Source organism: Lichenostomus cassidix, unplaced genomic scaffold (genome assembly GCF_008360975.1).
Source record: "Lichenostomus cassidix isolate B80296 unplaced genomic scaffold, HeHo_3.0 HiC_scaffold_38, whole genome shotgun sequence".
Lineage (NCBI taxonomy): Eukaryota > Metazoa > Chordata > Aves > Passeriformes > Meliphagidae > Lichenostomus > Lichenostomus cassidix.
In genome coordinates this window covers 442,425-461,372 of record NW_028147440.1, presented here as the reverse complement: position 1 = coordinate 461,372, position 18,948 = coordinate 442,425, and the positions used below count along the sequence as shown (strand labels likewise).

Below are 18,948 nucleotides of genomic sequence, written 5' to 3'. Positions count from 1 at the left end.
CAGAGCCACCCCACCCTTCCCCGCGTGTCCCAGCCGCTCGCTGGACATTGGTGACACCCCTGGACATTCGCACGACCCCCAAAAATCCCCAAAATTCCCCCAAAATTCCCCCAAATTTCCCCAAATTCCCCCAAATCCCCCTTGGAGGACCCCGCGCTCCCCCCACCCTCAGGAAAACATGGCGGCGCCCAGCGCTGCCTCTCCTCATCTCTATGCTCCCCCGCCCCGCGCTCCCATTGGCCAGCACCGCCCCCACCTCGCTCTCCCATTGGCTGCCGAGCACCTAGGAGGCGTGGCCTCCCCGGCGGGGCTATATAAAGCCGCGCTGAGGGCGGCCGCTTCCTTTCGCTGCCGGCGAGCGCGGCGGAGCTGAGGTGAGGCTGCTGCCGCTACCGGCTGGAATCCCCTCCGGCCTTCCCCTCGCCTTGCCCGGAGCTCTCCCGTAGCTTTCCCGCCGCTCTCCGGTTCCTCGCGGTGCCTCGCGGCGCTTTACCGGCAGCGGCGGCGCTGCTGAGGCCTCGGCGAGGCTCTGCGGCCTGCGCGGAGCTCTGAGGGCGCACGCGCCGCGCTTGGCGCCCCCTGGCGGGCGGGGAGGCTGCGCATGCGCAGAGCGCGGCGGGAGCTCCACGTGGCTTCGGTTTTGGGAGAAATTTGGGATTTTTTTGGGGAAATTTGGGAGTTTTTGGGATTCTGGGAGGGCGCCGATTTGGGGTTGGGGTGGTTGAAGCGTTGCGGGGTGGCTGTTGGCGTGGGGAGGCGCTCGGGGTGGGTTTTGTCGCGGGGCATGTCGCGATATAACCCCCCTCGCGATATATTTGAGGGCATTCTGTAGGGCTGGGTTGGTTTTGGATTGATTTTGGGGTGATTTGGGTGTTCTGAGGGGGTCCCACACCCCTCTGGGTGTCCGGAGATCGCCCTCATGTCGCGACATGGCTCTCATATCGCGATATTCTCCCCCCCAATCGCAGTCGCCATGCCGGTCGCCCGCAGCTGGGTGTGTCGCAAGACTTACGTCACTCCGCGGCGACCCTTCGAGAAGTCGCGACTCGACCAGGAGCTCAAACTCATCGGTAAAAGAGAAAAAAAAAAATCCCAAAATTTTCACATTTCCGGGAGAAAAAATCCCCAAAAAATCCTGAAAAATTCCTAAAAAATGTCGTAAAAAACTCGTAAAAATTTCTTTTAAAAGTTCCTAAAAAATTACCTAAAATGCTTAAAAATTCCTAAAGAAATTTTCAAAAAATTCCTTTAAAAACCCTAAAAAACCCTTAAAAATTCTATAAAATCCCCTAAAGATTGCTTAAAAATTGCTAAAAGTTTCCTAGAAAGCTTCTAAAAATCCCTAAAAATTCCCTAAGATTTTTGAAAAATTCCCAAAAAATAAAAAAATTCCCGAGAAATTCCTTTAAAAAATCCCAAAATATTCCTTAAAAAATCCCCTAAAAATTATTTGAAAATTCCCTAAAAATTCTAAAAAAACCCTTACAAATTCATTTAAAATTTCCTAAAAATCCTGAAAAATTCTCTATAAATCCCTGAAAATCTCTTTTGAAATCCTAAAAAATCCCCTAAAAGGTCTTTAAAAATTCCCTAAAAATTCCCTAAAATTCCAGGAAAATCCATAAAAAAATCCCCTAAAAGTTACTAAAAAATTCCCTTGAAAATCCTAAAAAATACCTTAAAAATCTTCTAAAAAGTCTTTGAGAATCTCCTAAAAATCCCCTAGAAATTCCTAAAAAATTCCCTAGAAATACCTTTTAAAATTCTTAAAGATTCTTTTAAAATCCCCTAAAAATCCCGAAAAGTTCCCTAAAAATTCCTAATAAAGTCCCTAGAATCCTAAAAAAACCTCTAAAAATCTCCTAAAAATCCCAAAAAGTTCTCTAAAAATCTCTAAGTCCCCTAAAAATAAAAAATAAAATCCCTAAAAATCCCCTAAAAACTCCTTAAAAATTCCCTAAAAATCCTTAATTCCCTAAAAGTTCCTTTAAAATTAAAGAATAATTCCCCTAAAAGTTTTTTAAAAATTCTCTAAAATTAACAAAAAATACCTAAAAAATTCCTTAAAAAGTCCCCTTAAAATTCCTAAAAATTGCTAAAAAATCCCCTAAAAATTCCTTTAAAATTCTTTCAATATCCATTAAAAATTCTTTAAAAATTTCCTAAAATAAAGTAAAAATTCCTAAAAAATACCCAAAAAAATCTCCTAAAAATCCAAAAAAAATCCTAAAAAACCCAAAAAAATTCCTAAAAACCCCCAAAACTCCCCAAATTCCATTCCAGGTGAGTATGGGCTGCGGAACAAGCGGGAGGTGTGGCGAGTGAAGTTCACTTTGGCCAAAATCCGCAAAGCTGCTCGAGAGCTGCTGACGCTGGACGAGAAGGACCCGCGCCGCCTCTTCGAGGGTCAGTGGGGAGAGAAAAAACCCAAAAAATACCTTCTTGTTGTCCCTTTATCCTTCTCCTTTTGATCCCAAATTTGCCCCATTTTTTCTGATTTTTTAAAACTTTTTTCAAATTTTTTTCTGATTTTTCTCCATTTTTTTCTCATGTTTTCTGATATTTTTCTGATATTTTTCTGATATTTTTCTGATATTTTTCTGATTTTTTTCTGATTTTTTTCTGATTTTTTTCTGATTTTTCTTATTTTCTCATTTTTTTGTGATTTTTCTTCTGTTTTTTTAAATTTTTGATTTTTTTCTGATTTTTTTCTATTTTTCTAGATTTTTTTACAATTTTTTCGAGGGTCAGTGGGGGAAAAACCCCAAAAAATACCTTTTTATTGTCCCTTTCTCATTCCCCTTTTGCTCCCAAATTTTCCCAATTTTTTTCTGTTTTTTTTCAATTTTTTTCAATTTTTTTCGATTTTTTTTCGATTTTTTTTTATTTTTTCTGATTTTTCTCTGATTTTTGATTTTTCCGATTTTTCTGATTTTTTCGATTTTTTTCTGATTTTTTCTGATTTTTTCTGATTTTTTTCTGATTTTTTCTGATTTTTCTGATTTTTTTTTTTAATTTTTTCGATTTTTTCAAATATTTTCTGATTTTTTCTATTTTTCCAGATTTTTTAACAATTTTTTCGAGGGTCAGTGGGGCTAAAAACTCCAAAAAAACTTTTTGGGATCCCTTTTCTCCTTCCCCTCTTGATCCCAAATTTGCCCCATTTTTTCTGATTTTTTTCTGATTTTTTTCTGATTTTTTTCTGATTTTTTTCTGATTTTTTTCTATTTTTCCTGATTTTTTAACAATTTTTTCGAGGGTCAGTGGGAGAAAAACCCCCAAAAATACCTTTTTATTGTCCCTTTCTCATTCCCCTTTTGCTCCCAAATTTTCCCAATTTTTCCCGATTTTTTCTGATTTTTTTTCTGATTTTTTCCGATTTTTTTCTGATTTTTCTCCTTTTTTTTCTCATTTTTTTCCTCATTTTTTTCTCATTTTTTTCTCATTTTTTTTCTCATTTTTTTCTCATTTTTTTCTCATTTTTTCTCATTTTTTCCTCATTTTTTTCTCTGTTTTTCTCATTTTTTCTCATTTTTCTCATTTTTCTCATTTTTCTCGTTTTTCTGATTTTTCTGATTTTTCTCAATTTTTTTCTCTTTCTCAATTTTTTCCTCTTTTTTCCTCTTTTTTTCCCTCTTTTTTTTCCCTTTTTTCTTCTCTTTTTTCCTTTTTTTTCTTCTTTTTTTTCTCTTTTTCGTCTTTTTTTCCTCTTTGTTTTCCTCTTTTTCTCCTTTTTTTCACTTTTTTTCCTCTTTCTTTTCTCTTTCTTTTCTCTTTCTTTTCTCTTTCTTTTCTCTTTCTTTTCTCTTTCTTTTCTCTTTCTTTTCTCTTTTCTCTTTCTTTTCTCTTTCTTTTCTCTTTCTTTTCTCTTTCTTTTCTCTTTCTTTTCTCTTTCTTTTCTCTTTCTTTTCTCTTTCTTTTCTCTTTCTTTTCTCTTTCTTTTCTCTTTCTTTTCTCTTTCTTTTCTCTTTCTTTTCTCTTTCTTTTCTCTTTTTCTTTTCTCTTTTTCTTTTCTCTTCTTTTCTCTTTTTCTGTTTTTCTCTTTTTCTCTTTTTTTCCCTTTTTATTTCTCTTTTTTCCCTTTTTCCCCCCAATTCTCTCACTTTCCCCCCCAAATTCCCCAAAACCCCCCCAAAATCCCCAAATTAATTCCCCAAAATCAGTATTTCCCAAATCCATTTCCCCAATTTTCCCCCAAATTCCTCCAATTTTCCCCAAATCCCCAATTCCCCCAAAATTCCCCAAAACCCCCCAAAATCCCCAAATAATCCCCAAAACCCCATTTTTTTTCCCCAATTTCAGGCAACGCCCTCCTGCGCCGCCTGGTGCGGATTGGAGTTCTGGACGAAGGGAAGATGAAACTCGACTACATTTTGGGGCTAAAAATCGAAGATTTTTTGGAAAGAAGACTCCAAACTCAGGTTTTCAAACTGGGTTTGGCCAAATCCATCCACCACGCCCGAGTGCTGATCCGCCAGCGCCACATCCGGTGCGTTTGACCCCAAAATTCCCAAATTTTTGGGGTGAAAATTCCCCAAATTTGGGATTCGGCAAGGCTCACTGCGGCTCTGCCGTACACCTTGCGAAGGGAGCAGGAAATGGGGAATTTCAGGTAAAAAACCCAATTTTGGGGGATTTAGCAGCAATTTGGGATCAGTTTGGGATGATTTGTGGGATTTAGATAAAAAATTTTGGGTTTTTTCCCCTAATTTTTGGGCTTTTTCCCTAATTTTTGTGGTTTTTCTGCCAATTTTCTCCCGAAACTTGCAAATTTTCAGCCAAATTTTCCCAAGTTTTGAGGTTTTTCCCCAAATTTGGCCAAATCCATCCACCACGCCCGAGTGCTGATCCGCCAGCGCCACATCCGGTGCGTTTGACCCCAAAAATTCCAAAAATTTGGGGTGAAAATTCCCAAAATGTGGGACTCGGCAAGGCTCACTGCGGCTCTGCCGTACACCGTGCGAAGGGAGCAGGAAATGGGGAATTTCAGGTAAAAAACCCAATTTTGGGGGATTTAGGATCAGTTTGGGATCCATTTGGGATGATTTGGGGCATTTAAATAAAAAATTTTGGGTTTTTTCCCCAATTTTTGGGGTTTTTCTCCCAATTTTTGTGTTTTTTCTGCCAATTTTCTGCTGAAACTTGCAAGTTTTCAGCCAAATTTTCCTCATTTTTGAGGTTTTTTCCCCAAATTTTGAATTCCTAAGTATTCTCAGATCTTTCCTGAATAAACCTGGGATGGTTTATAGGATTTGCTTCCCAAAATTTCAGGGTTAATCCTCAAATTTTGGTTTTTTTCCCCTAATTTTTGTGGTTTTCCCACCAATTTCCTCCCAAATTTCCAGGATTTAATCCAAAAAATTATGTTTTTTCCCTAAATTTTGAGGTCCAACACATCTTCAGACTCTTGAATCAAGTTAGGATGGTTTGGGGGATTTGCATCCCAAAATTTGGGCCAAAATCTCCTGATTTTGATCACAAAACTGCGATTTATGTTCTACACAAATGCTGATTTTTGGGATTTTTTTGCTCTAAAATCCCCAAATTTCGGAGTTTTAACCCCAAATTTTTTTTGGGAATCCCCGAATTCCAGGATGAGGAAGCAGGTTGTGAACATTCCTAACTCTGATGTGAATTAATCTCATTTTTTCTTTCCAAATCCCCAAAAATGATGATTTTTCTGCTCCGCAAATGCCGATTTTTGGGTTTTTTTCCCCTAAAAATGTCAAATTTTGGAGTTTTAACCCCAAATTTTTTTTTGGAATCCCCAAATTTGCAGGGTGAGGAAGCAGGTGGTGAACATCCCTAACTCTGACCTCAAATAATCCCTTTTTTCCACCTGAAAAGTGTCAATATTAGGGCTTTTTGTGCTGCGAAAACACCAATTTTTGGTATTTTTTGCTCTAAAATCCCCAAATTTCGGAGTTTTAACCCCAAATTTTTTTTGGGAATCCCCAAATTTCAGGGTGAGGAAGCAGGTGGTGAACATCCCTTGAATTAATCCCGTTTTCTTGCTGCAAATTCTCCCAAAAAGGTGATTTTTTAATGCGGAAAGTGCCGATTTTAGGGTTTTTTGCTCTAAAATCCCCAAATTTCAGAGTTTTAACCCCAAATTTTTTTTGGGAATCCCCAAATTTCAGGGTGAGGAAGCAGGTGGTGAACATCCCTAACTCTGACATGAATAAATCCCATTTTTCCATTCTAAATCCCCCAAAAATGATGATTTTTCTGCTCCGCAAATGCCGATTTTTGTCATTTTTTGCCCTAAAATCCCCAAATTTTGGAGTTTTAACCCCAAATTTTTTTTGGGAATCCCAAAATTTCAGGGTGAGGAAGCAGGTGGTGAACATCCCGTCGTTCATCGTGCGCCTGGACTCGCAGAAGCACATCGACTTCTCCCTTCGCTCTCCCTACGGCGGCGGCAGGCCGGGGAGGGTGAAACGGAAAAACGCCAAGAAGGGGCAGGGAGGGGCTGGGGGGGGAGAGGATGAGGAGGAGGATTGAACCCCAAAACCCAAAAAATCCGGATTTAACCGAATTTGGTAAGTTTGGGGAAATTCTGGAAAAAATTTGGGGTGGATTGGACAAAAAATGGGGGAGTTAGAGGTGTTTGAAGTGGATTTAAAGTGAATTTTTTGGGATTTAAAGTGAATTTTTTGGGATTTAAAGTGAATTTTTGGGAGTTTAAAAGAGAATTTTGGGTCAATTTTAGGGGAATTTTAAAATTTTGGGAGTTGAGTGGGAATTGAAGAGAATTTGGGGATTTTGGGGAGTTCAGAGAGATTTTTAGGAAGATTTTGGAGAATTTTGGGGAAAAACGCCAAGAAGGGGCAGGGAGGGGCTGGGGGGGGAGAGGATGAGGAGGAGGATTGAACCCCAAAAACCCCAAAAAACACATCTGACTGATTCTGGTGAGTTTGGGGAAATTCTGGAAAAAATTTGGGGTAAATTGGACAAAAAATGGGGGAGTTAGAGGTGTTTAAAGTGATTTTTTTGGGATTTAAAGTGAATTTTTTTGGGATTTAAAGTGAATTTTTGGGTGTTTAAAGTGAATTTTTGGGAGTTTAAAATAGAATTTTGGGTCAATTTTAGGGGAATTTTAAGATTTTTGGGAGTTGAGTGGGAATTGAAGAGAATTTGGGGGGTTTTAGGGGATTTTGGGGAGTTTGGAGGGATTTTTAGGAGGATTTTGGGAGAATTTTGGGTAAAAACGCCAAGAAGGGGCAGAGAGGGGCTGGGGGGGGAGAGGATGAGGAGGAGGATTGAACCCCAAAAACCCCCAGAAACAGAATTTCCTAATTCTGGTAAGTTTGGGAAAAAATTTGAGGTGAATTGGAAAAAATTTGGGTGAAATTGGGGGATTTAAAGTGGATTTTTAGGGATTTAAGGTGAATTTTTTTGGATTTTGAGTGATTTTTTTGGGAGATTTAAATAAGATTTTTTTGGCATTTCAATGGGAATTTTTAAAAGTTGTCAATAGGATGTTTTTTGGATTTAAATGGGATTTTTTGTTTGATTTAAATGGGATTTTTGAGGGTTTAAATGGGATTTAGGGTGGATTTTTTTTTTTGTAAATTAGGATATTTTTTGGGGAATTTGGGACATTTTTGGGGGTAATTTAAGATATTTTTGGGGATAATTTAAGATTTTTTGGTATAATTTAAGATATTTTTAGGGATAATTTAGGATATTTTTGGGGCTAATTTGGGATATTTTTGGGGATAATTTTGGACATTTTGGGGGATAATTTGGGATTTTTTTTGGATATTTTGGGTCAATTTTTGGGAAAATTTGGGTCAATTTTTGAGGATAATTTGAGATATTTTTTGGGATAATTTGGGACATTTTTGGGGATAATTTGGGATATTTTTGGGGATAATTTGGGACATTTTTTGGAATAATTTGGGATATTTTTTGGGATAATTTGGGATATTTTTGGGGATAATTTGGGATTTTTTGGGGATAATTTTGGACATTTTTGGGGATAATTTGGGTCAATTTTTGAGGATAATTTGTGATATTTTTGGGATAATTTGGGACATTTTTGGGGATAATTTGTGACAATTTTTGGGATAATTGGGGTCAATTTTTAAGGATAATTTGAGATATTTTTGGGGATAATTTAAGATATATTTGGGGATAATTTAGGATATTTTTTGGGATAATTTGGGACATTTTTGGGGATAATTGAGGATATTTTTGGGGCTAATTTGGGCAGTTTTGGGTCCCCAATGATGGCAGCACTGGGCTCTGAACTGCTGAGGATTTCTGTGCCTCCCTGGGGAGTCTGAGGGGAACCAGAAACTGAATTTTGGGGATTTTTTGGGTAAATTTTTGGGTGAATTTTTGGTTGAATTTGTGGGAATTTTTGGGGTGATTTTTGGGGGATTTTGGAGTGAATTTTTCAGCATTTTTGGGGGAATTTTGGACAACATTTGGGAATTTTTGTGTGAATTTTCAGCAATTTTGGGTGAATTTTTGACAATTTTTGGGGGAATTTTTCCGAATTTTGGGTGAATTTTGGGGAGATTTTGGGGGAATTTTTTTTGTGAATTTTTGGGATTTTTTGAGTGATTTTTTGGGTGAATTTTTGACAATTTTCGGGTTAATTTCTGACATTTTTTGGGAATTTTTGTGTGAATTTACAGGAATTTTTGGGTGAACTTTTGGGCTTTTTGGGTGAATTTTTTTTGAATTTTCGGGAATTTTTAGGGTGAATTTTTGGGTGAATTTTTCGGAATTTTGGGTGAATTTTTTTTATTTTTGGGGTGAATTTTTTTTGATTTTTGAGTGAATTTTTCAGAATTTTAGGGTGAATCTAACAATTCTGGGGGAATTTTTGGAATTTTTTGAGTGAATTTCTGACGATTTTTGGGTGAATTTTTTTGAATTTTTGAGTGAATTTGTGATAAGTTTTGGGTGAATTTTGGGAAATCTTGGGGGAATTTTTTTGAATTTTTGGGTGAATTTTTGGGTAAATTTTTCAGAATTTTTGGGAATTTTTGGTTGATTTTTGGGATTAATTTTTTAGAATTTTTGGGTGAATTTCAGGAATTTTTGGGCTAATTTTTTGGGGATTTTTGGGTGAATTTTTGACAATTTGTGGGTGATTTTTTCAGAATTTTTGGTGAATTTTTGGGAAATTTTGGGGGAAGTTTTTGGGAAATTTTGGGGAGAATTTGTGGTAATTTTTGGGTGAATTTTTGGGTAATTTTTGGACTCTCCATTAACCCTTTTCATTTTTGCTTTCCAGGTGATGCTGCCTGAAATGTGAAGATCACCAGGGGGGTTCTGGCAATAAAAATTTGGTTTCAAAAACACATTTTTGAGTTGTTTTTCTGGAAAAAAAACCCAAATTTTGGGGAAATCCTCAAATTCTCGCGGATACTTGAATGTGGGAATAGGGAGGTTTGGTTATTCGTGATTTTAGCCAAATTTTGGGCGATTTCGGGTGAAATTTGGGTTTAAAATCTTAAAATTTTGGGGAGAATTCCACACCCAATATGGCGGCGCCCATGGGCAACTTCCGGTGCGTCGCGTTGCTATGGCGACGCTCAGCCGGCAACACTTCCGGTCTGGTCAATATGGCGGCGCCCATTCGCCGGAAGTTCTGCCGCTCCGTGTACGCAAACTTCCGGTTTGCCCTCCTCAACATGGCGGCGCCCATGGTGAGGATGCTGTAATTTCCAAGATGGCGGCACCCATGAGCCGGAAGTGTGGAGTCATGTGATGCTATTCAGCCAATCGCTGCGCGTTTCCGAGGCGGGGCCGCCATTGGCGGGAGATCCTCAGCGGGGTGAGGGACCTGCGGCTTCCCGGGGGAGAAAATTGGGGAAATTTTGGGGTTTTTTGGTTAATTTTGGGGTCTGTGGGACGGTTGAGGACATTTCGGGAGGTTCCGGCAGAGTTTCGAGGGGATTTGAGGGGTGCTGAGGGAGGGAGAAGCGGCGCGGGAATCGTGAGGGGCCGTGAGGGGAGGGGGGGGCGCTGAGGGGATTTCGGGGTTTCTGAGGGGATTTTGGGAATCCATGAGGGGATTTTGGGATTCCCGCGCTTTGGGGAATCTGTGAGGAGATTTTGGGGGAATCCATGAGGGGATTTCAGTGTCCCTGAGGGGATTTTGGGGTTTCTGAGGGGTTTTTGGGGACCCATGAGGGGATTTTGGGATTCCTGAGGGGATTTGGGGGTTCCCGCGCTTTGGGGAATCCATGAGGGGATTTTAGGATCTCTGAAGGGATTTTGGGGGAATCCATGAGGGAATTTTGGGGTTTCTGAGGGGATTTTGGGGATCCCTGAGGGGATTTTAGGATTCCCGCGCTTTGGGGAACCCTGAGGGGATTTTAGGGGAATCCATGACGGAATTTTGGGGTTTCTGAGGGGATTTTGGGAATCCATGAGGGGATTTTGGGAATTTCTGAGGGGAATTTGGAGTTCCCGCGCTTTGGGGAGCCCTGAGGGTTCTCTTAAAGGTTCCTGAGGGGTTTTTGGGAATCCGTGAGGGGATTTGGGGATCCGTGAGGGAATTTTGAGGTTCCTGAGGGAATTTTGAGGTTCCTGAGGGGATTTTGGGGTCCCTGAAGGGTTTCAGGGAATCTCTGAGGGGAAAACTTTTGGGGAAAAAATTTTAAAGAATCCCCAGAAGATTTTGGGATTCCCTGAGGTAATTTTGGGAATCTCTGAGGGGAAACTTTTGGGGAAAAATTTTTTAAGAAACCCCAGAAGATTTTGGGATTCCTGAGGGAATTTTGGGAATCCTGAGGGAATTTTGGGAATCCTTGAGGGGAAACTTTTGGTTAAAAATTTCTGAGGAATCCCCAGAAAGTTTTGGGATTCTCTGAGGGGATTTTGGTGAATCCATGAGGGGATTTTGGTGTACCTGAGGGGATTTTAGGGTCTCTGAGGGCATTTTGGTGTCCCTGAGGGGATTTTGCGGAATTCCTGAGGGGAAAACTTTGGGCTAAAAATTTTTTAAGAATCCCCAGAAAATTTTTGAATTCCCTGAGGGTAAAACCCCCAAATTTTCACCTCCCAAACCCCCCAAAATTTAATTTTTTCCCCCTTTCCAGAGCCATGGAGGCCCCAAAGCGCCCTGGCACCCCCGGGGGTCACCCTGGGGCTCCCAAAAAGTTCCGGGGAGCTGCCAAAGCTCCTTCCCAGTTCGAGGAGGAACTGGCGCAGCTGGGAGAGCTGGAGGAGCTCGAGGAGGAGCTGGAGATGGGAGCAGAGGGAGATCCCACCAGCCAGCCCACTGGTGAGGGGATTGGGGATTTTGGGGGGATTTTGGGAGGGTTTGAGAGGATTTGGGGGGATTTTGGGAGGGTTTGAGGGGATTTTGGGGAGGATTTTCGGGGATTTTGGGGGAATTTGGGGGATTTGGGTGGATTTTGGGAGGATTTGAGGGCATTGAGGGAGATTTGGGGGGATTTTGGGGAATTTGGGAGGGTTTGAGGATTTGAGGGGAATTTGGGGGGATTTGGGGGGTTGAGGAAGATTTGTGGGGATTTTGGGAGGGTTTGAGGGGATTGAGGGGGATTTTGGGAGGGTTTGAGGGGGATTTTATGAGAGATTTTGGAAGGATTTGGGGGGATTTTGGGGGATTTGGAGATGGGAGGAGAGGGAGCTGTGCCTGATCCCACCAGCCAGCCCACTGGTGAGGGGATTGGGGATTTTTGGGGAATTTTGGGAGGGTTTGAAGGGATTTGGGGGGATTTCAGGGGATTTTGGGAGGGTATTGGGAGGGTTTGAGGGGATTTTGGGCGGATTTTGGGAGATTTATGTGGATTTTGGGGGAATTTGGCGAGATTTTTGGGAGGATTTTGGGGGAATTTGAGGGATTTGGGTGGATTTCGGGGAGATTTTTGAGAGGGAGGAAAGGGAGCTGCACCTGATCCCACCAGCCAGCGCACTGGTGAGGGGGTTGGGGGATTTTGGGGGATTTTGGGAGGGTTTGAGGGGATTTTGGGGAATTTGGGGGGTTTTGGGGAGATTTTGAGGGCATTGAGGGAGATTTGTGGGGATTTTGGGAGGGTTTGAGGGGATTTTGGGTGGATTTTGGGAGGTTTTGGGAGGATTTGAGGGATTTTGGGGAATTTGGGAGGGTTTGAGGATTTTGTTGGAGATTTTGGAGATTTGGGGGAGTTGAGAGGATTAGGGGATTTTGGGATGATTTTGGGATTTTAGGGGGATTTGGGAGGGATTGAGGGGATTTTGGGGGGTTTTGGTAATTTGGGAGGGTTCGGGAGTTTTGGGAGATTTTGAGGGGATTTTAGGGGATTTGGGGAGGGATTGAGGGGATTTGGAGGATTTGGGGGGATTTGGGGGATAGTTGGGAATTTGGGGAGGGTTTTGGGGAGGGTTTAAGGGATTTTGGGAGATTTTGGGGGAGTTGAGAGGATTGAGGGAGATTTTGGGGGATTTGGGGGAATTTGGGAGGGTTTGAGGGGATTGAGGGAGATTTCTGGGGATTTTGAGGGATTTTGGGGGATTTGGAGATGGGAGCAGGAGCTGTGCCTGATCCCACCAGGCCCACTGGTGAGGGGATTTGGGATTTGGGAGAATTTTGGGGGTTTGGGATTTGGGAGGGTTTGAGGGATTTTGGGGTAATGTGGGGGGATTTGAGGATTTGGGGAGGGTTTGGGAGTTTTAAGGGGATTTAGGGGGATTTTAGGGGGATTTTGGGAGCTTTTTGGGGTTTGGGGAGATTTTGGGAGGGTTTGAGGGGATTGAGGGAGCTTTCTGGGGATTTTGAAGGGATTTTTGGGGGAATTTTGGGGATTTTAGGGGGATTTTGGGGGATTTTGGGAGGATTTGAGGGCATTGAGGGAGATTTCTGGGGATTTGGGGAGGGTTTGAGGGGATTTTGGGAGGATTTGGGAGGGTTTGAGGGGATTTGGTGGGAGATTTTGGGGGGATTTGGTGGGAGTTGAGGGGATATTTGGAGGATTTTGGGGAGATTTTTTGGATTTTGGGAGGATTTTGGGAGGATTTGAGGGGATTTTGGGGAATTTGGGTAGGGATTGAGGGAGATTTCTGGGGATTTTGGGAGATTTTAGGGGATTTTTGGGAGATTTTGGGGGGATTTTGGGGGATTTGGAGATGGGAGCAGAGGGAGCTGCTCCTGATCCCACCAGCCAGCCCACTGGTGAGGGGATTTGGGGGATTTTGGGGGAATTTTGGGAGGATTTGGAGGGAGTTGAGAGGCTTGAGGGGGATTTTGGGAGGGTTTGAGGGGATTTTGGGGGGATTTGTGGGGAGTTGAGGGGATTTTTGAAGGGTTTGGGGGGATTTTGGGTGATTTTAGGTTATTCTGGGTGATTCTGGGGTAATTCTGGGTGATTTTTGGGGTAATTTCAGGTGATTCTGGGTAATTTTGGGTTAATTCTGGGTGATTCTGGGTAATTCTGGGTGTTTTTCCGGTAATTTAGGGTGATTTTTGGGTGAATTAAGATGACTTTGGGTTAATTCTGGGTGACTTGGGGTAATTTCGGGTGATTCTGGGTAATTTTGGGGTAATTCTGGGTGGTTTTGGGGCAATTTCGGGTGACTTTTGGGGTGAATTAAAGTGATTCTGGGTAATTCTGGGTGTTTTTGGGTTAATTTAGGGTGATTTTGGGTCATTGTGGGTGATTTGGGGTGATTTTTGGGTGATTTAGATCATTCTGGGTGATTCTGGGGTCATACTGGGTGATTTTGGGGTGATTTTGTATGATTTTGGGGTGAATTTAGGTTAACCTGGGTGTTTTTGGGGTGATTTTAGGGTGATTTTGGGGTACTTTTGGTTATTCTGGGTGATCTTGTGTAACTCTGGTCGGTTTTGGGTTCGTTTTGTGTGATTTTGGGGTAACTTAGGGTGGTTTTGGGGTTATTTTGGGTAACTCTGGGTGTTTTTGGGGTAATTTGGGATGATTTTTGGGATTTTCCCCCCCAGGCAGTCTGTTTGTGGGGGAAGTTCTCCCCAAATGGCGTCGCCCTGCCCCTCCCCCCCAGCCCCCCCAGACCCTGCAGTTCCTGCAGCTGGACATTGATCACTATGTGGGTGAGTCACCCCAAAATCCCAAAAATTCACCCCAAAAAACAGCCTGGGAACCCTAAAAACCAGCCTGAAAAATCCCTGAAAAAACCCTGAGTCCTGGGAGCCAAAAAACCCCAAAATCCTCCCCCAAATCCACCCCAAAAAACAGCCTGGGAACCCCAAAAACCAGCCTGAAAAATCCCTGAAAACCCCCAAATCCTGGGAGCCAAAAAACCCCAAAATCCCCCAAAAAAACCCAAAATTCACCCTGCAGTTCTTGCAGCTGGACATTGATCACTATGTGGGTGAGTCACCCCAAAATCCCAAAAATTCACCCCAAAAAACAGCCTGGGAATCCTAAAAACCAGCCTGAAAAATCCCTGAGAAATCCCTGAGTCCTAGGAGCCAAAAAACCCCAAAATCCCAAAAAATCCACCCCAAAAACCAGCCTGGGAACCCCAAAAAACAGCCTGAAAAATCCCCAAAAAATCCCTGAGTCCTGGGAGCCAAAAAACCCCAAAATCCAAAAAATTCACCCCAAAAAACAGCCTGGGAATCCTAAAAAACACCCCAAAAAATCCTTGAATCCTGGGAGCCAAAAAACCCCCAAATCCTCCCCAAAATCCCAAAAATTCACCCCAAAAAACAGCCTGGGAATCCTAAAAACCACCCCAAAAAATCCCTGAAAAAACCCTGAATCCTGGGAGCCAAAAAACCCCAAAATCCTCCCCAAAATCCCCCAAATCCCCCCAGAATCCCCCCAAATCCCCCCAAATTCTCCTGGTAGCCCCAAAATTCCCTCCAAATCCCCTTGAGAACCCAAAACTCCCCAAATTCCCCCAAAATCCCCCAAATCCACCCAAATCCCCCAAAATTCCCCAAATCCACCCCAAATTCTCCTGGGATCCCCAAAATTCCCTCCAAATCCCCTTGGGATCCCCAAAAATCCCCAAAATTCCTTACAAAATTCCCCTGGGAACCCCAAAATCCCCAAATTCCCCCAGAAAATCCCCCAAATTTCCCCCAAATTCCACAAAATCCCCCAAATTCCCCCAAAACCCCCCCAAATCCCCCCCAAAACCCCCCAATTTTTAGGGACTGACCTCCCCCAGCCCCTCCCTGCCCTCTGGGCTTTCCCAGGCTGTTCCTAAAATCTCCCAAAATTCCCAAATTTTAGGAATTCCTCCCCCCGGGATGCCGGGCTGGCCGCGCCCCTCCCCCATCCTGCGGATGTTCGGCGTCACGGGGGAGGGGCTGAGTGTGTGTGCTCACCTGCACGGCTTCAGCCCCTACTTCTACGTCCAGGCACCCCCAGGTGAGACCCCAAAAATCCCCCAAATCACCCCAAAAAACCCCAAAATCCCTGAGCCCGAAAACCCCGAAAAAATCGGAAATTCCTACAAAAAACGCCATAAAAATGGCAAAAATCGCCTTCAAAATCACCGAAATCGCCCTCAAAATCATCCCCAAAAATCCCATGAATTCCCCCAAAAAACCCCAAAATTCCCCTAAATCCCAGACCCCAAAAAACCCTCAAATTCCCCTAAAAAACCCTGAAAAAATCCCAAAAATCTGCTCACCACTGAGTGTGTGTGCTCACCTGCACGGCTTCAGCCCCTACTTCTACGTCCAGGCACCCCCAGGTGAGACCCCAAAAATCCCCCAAATCACCCCAAAAAACCCCAAAAATCCCTGAGCCCGAAAACCCCGAAAAAATCGGATTTTCCTATGAAAAACCCCAAAAATCGCCTTCAAAATCGCTCAAAATCCCAAAAATCGCCCTCAAAATCCTCACAAAAAATCCCAAATGTTCCCCCAAAAAAACCCCAAAACCCCCAAAAACCCTGAAATCCCAAAAAAAAAACCCCAAAAAATCCAAATTCCTATGAAAAACCCCAAAAATTCAGCTTCAAAATCCCAAAAATCACCCCCAAAATCCTCACAAAAAATCCCAAAAATTCTCCCAAAAAAACCCCAAAATTCCCCAAAAATCCTAGACCCTGAAAACCCCAAAAATGCCCCAAAAAAACCCAAAAATCCCAAATCCTACCAGAGTTGGCTCACCTGGCACGCCTTCAACTCCCAAACATCACCTTTAAGACTCCCCAAAAATCCCACAAATTCCCCAAAAACCCCTAAAATTCCCCAAAAATCCCTGAGCCCAAAATCCCCAAAAACCCCGAAAAAATCCGAAATTCCTGCAAAAAACGCCATAAAAATGGCAAAAATCGCCTTCAAAATCACTCAAAATCCCAAAAATCGCCCTCAAAATCATCCCCAAAAATCCCATGAATTCCCCCAAAAAACCCCAAAACCCCCAAAAAATCCCAGACCCCAAAAACCCTGAAATCCCAAAAAAAAACCCCAAAAAATCCAAATTCCTATGAAAAACCCCAAAAATTCAGCTTCAAAATTGCTCAAAATCCCAAAAATCACCCCCAAAATCCTCACAAAAAATCCCAAAAGTTCCCCCAAAATTCCCCAAAAATCCCAGACCCCAAAAAAACCCTAAAGTGCCCCAAAAAAAACCCCAAAAATCCCAAAATTTCCCCCAAAATTTTCCCCCAAGATCCCCAAATTATTCCCAAATTTCTCCCCAAATTATTCCCAAATTTCTCCCCAAATTTCCCCCAAAATTCCCCCAAAATCCCAAATTCCCCAAAATCCCCAAATTTCCCCCAAAAATCCCATTCTCCCAGAAACCCCTAAATTTGCCCCAAACCCCCAAATTTCCCCCAAAATCCCCAATTTCCCCCCCCAAATTCTCCCCAAATTTCCCCAAAATTCCCCAAAAATCCCCAAATTCCCCTAAAATCCCCAAATTTCCCCCAAATCCCTCAATTTCCCCCAAAATCCCCAAATTTCCCCGAATTCCAAAATTCCCAAATTTCCCCAAAATCCCCAATTTCCCAAATTCCCCCTTTTCCCCAAAATCCCCAAATTTTCCCCAAAATCCCCCAAATTTCCCCCAAAATCTCCCCAAATTTCCCTCAAAATTCCCCCACCCCAAATTCTCCCCAAAAATTCTCCCCAAAAATTTTCAAATTCCCCAAAAACCCCCAAATTTCCCCCAAAACCCCCAATCAAATTCTCCAAATCCCCAAAATCCCCAAATTCTCTCCCAATTCCCCCAAATTTTCCCCAAAATCCCCAAATTCTTCCCCCAAAATCCCCAAATTTTCCCCAAGTCCCCCAAATTCCCAAATTTCCCCAAAATCCCCAAAATTCTCCCCAAAATTCCCTCAAATTTTCCCCCAAAATCCCTAAATTCCCCCTAAAATCCCCAAATTATCCCCAAATTTCCCCCAAATTCACAAATTTCCCCAAAAATCCCAAATTTCCCCCGAAATCCCCAAATTTCCCCAAATTTTCCAAATTCTCCCAAATCTCCCAAAATCCCCAAATTTTCACAAAATCCCCAAATTTTCCAAAATCTAAATTCTCCCAATTTCCCCCAAAGCTATACAATTCCCCAAATTCCCCCAAAATCCCCAAATTTTCCCCAAAATCCTCAAAATCCAAAAATCCCCAGATTTTCCCCCAAAATCCAAAAATCCCCAAAAATCCCCAATTTTCCCAAAAAATCTTTATCCCCAAATTTCCCCAAAATCCCCAAAGTTACCAAATTCCCCCAAATTCTCCCAAAATCCCCAAATTTCCCCAAAAATCCCCAAATTCTCCCCAAAATTCCCCCCAAAACCCCCAATTTTTTTGGCATTTCTCCTCCCCTGCCCCCCAAATTTTAGGATCTTCTCCCAGAATTTTTCAGCTGCTGAAATTTGGGATTTTTTGGGGATTTTTTGGGTTTTCCAGGTGTGACATCATCCCACCTGGAGCAGCTGGAGCAGGAGCTGGAGTCGGCGCTGAGGAGAGAGCAGAGAGGAAATCCCAAAAATCTCCCAAAACACGTCCTGGAGCTGCAGCTGCTCTACAAACAGAGTGAGGAAAACATTGGGGAATCCCAAAAAAAAAAATTTGGGAATTTTTGGGGTGTTGTGGGGGAAAAAAAAGGAGGAAAAATGAGCTAAAAATGACCCTAAAATGACCTGAAATTGACCTAAAAATGACTTTAAAAAGGCCCAAAAAAGACCCAAAAATGACCTAAAAATCACTTAAAAATGGTCCAAAAAATGACTAAAAATGAGCCAAAAATGACCTAAAAATCCCAAAAATCTCCCAAAACACGTCCTGGAGCTGCAGCTGCTCTACAAACAGAGTGAGGAAAACATTTGGGAATCCCCAAAAAAATTTGGGAATCCCCAAAAAAAAAATTTGGGAATTTTTGGGGTGTCGTGGGGGAAAAAATGGTGGAAAAATGAGATAAAAATGACCAAAAATGACCCAAAAATGGCCCAAAAATGGCCCAAAAATGGCCTAAAAATGGAAAATTGGAGCCCAAAATTCACCCTGGGAATCCCAAAAATATTTGGGAATCCCCAAAAAAAAAATTTGGGAATTTTTGGGGTGTCGTGGGAGAAAAAAAAGGAGGAAAAATGAGCTAAAAATGACCCTAAAATGACCCAAAATTGACCCAAAAATGATCTAAAATTGACCTAAAAATGACCTAAAAATGACCCAAAATTTACCTAAAAATTCCCTAAAAATCACTTAAAAATGATCCAAAAAATGACTAAAAATGAGCCAAAAATGACCTAAAAATCCCAAAAATCTCCCAAAACACGTCCTGGAGCTGCAGCTGCTCTACAAACAGAGTGAGAGGAACAGTTGGGAATCCCCAAAAAAATTTGGGAATTTTTGGGGTGTTGTGGGGGAAAAAATGAGGAAAAATGAACCAAAAATGACTAAAAATTACCCAAAAGTGACCTAAAAATGACCCAAAAATGAACCGAAAATGACTCAAAAGTGATGTAAAAATAACTTTAAAATTATCCAAAAATGACCTAAAAATGAGCCAAAAATGAGCCAAAAATGACCCA

The 18,948-nt window shown here is 42.1% G+C and overlaps 2 protein-coding genes and 1 non-coding gene across 4 annotated transcripts in view; all 3 read left to right on the top strand.

The window, feature by feature from the left end:
• The first annotated feature begins 216 nt into the window (after positions 1 to 216).
• On the top strand, positions 217 to 9,318 carry LOC146422858 (small ribosomal subunit protein uS4). Of its 2 annotated transcripts, XM_085045611.1 has the most exons (6): positions 217 to 374; positions 969 to 1,070; positions 2,284 to 2,406; positions 4,303 to 4,489; positions 6,327 to 6,542; positions 9,254 to 9,318. In XM_085045611.1, the coding sequence occupies exons 2-5, from the start codon at positions 974 to 976 to the stop codon at positions 6,502 to 6,504; spliced, it is 585 nt and encodes a 194-aa protein (XP_084901737.1). In that variant the 5' UTR covers positions 217 to 374; positions 969 to 973; the 3' UTR covers positions 6,505 to 6,542; positions 9,254 to 9,318. The 2 variants fall into 2 exon arrangements, with proteins under 2 accessions (XP_084901737.1, XP_084901736.1); XM_085045610.1 differs by lacking the exon at positions 9,254 to 9,318 and having other exon boundaries at positions 6,327 to 6,703.
• LOC146422859 (small nucleolar RNA SNORD88) lies at positions 8,224 to 8,298 on the top strand. The gene has a single exon (XR_014847888.1). It is a non-coding gene; the product is annotated as a small nucleolar RNA SNORD88 (small nucleolar RNA).
• Positions 9,319 to 9,503: 185 nt separating the features above from the next.
• Positions 9,504 to 18,948, top strand: part of LOC146422857 (DNA polymerase delta catalytic subunit-like) — a 51,265-nt gene continuing 41,820 nt past the window's right edge. Inside the window, 6 exon segments of the mRNA XM_085045388.1 lie at positions 9,504 to 9,668; positions 9,741 to 9,796; positions 11,067 to 11,251; positions 13,928 to 14,035; positions 15,189 to 15,326; positions 17,825 to 17,950. Of these exon segments, the coding sequence (XP_084901514.1) occupies positions 9,504 to 9,668; positions 9,741 to 9,796; positions 11,067 to 11,251; positions 13,928 to 14,035; positions 15,189 to 15,326; positions 17,825 to 17,950 (778 nt within the window).

Excerpts from the sequence above, each read along its gene's own strand:
- LOC146422858 (XM_085045611.1), top strand. The coding sequence starts at position 974 with ATGCCGGTCGCCCGCAGCTGGGTGTGTCGCAAGACTTACGTCACTCCG. Across the intron at positions 1,071-2,283 it reads CCAGGAGCTCAAACTCATCG|GTGAGTATGGGCTGCGGAAC; the intron begins GTAAAAGAGAAA and ends ATTCCATTCCAG. Across the intron at positions 2,407-4,302 it reads CCCGCGCCGCCTCTTCGAGG|GCAACGCCCTCCTGCGCCGC; the intron begins GTCAGTGGGGAG and ends CCCCAATTTCAG.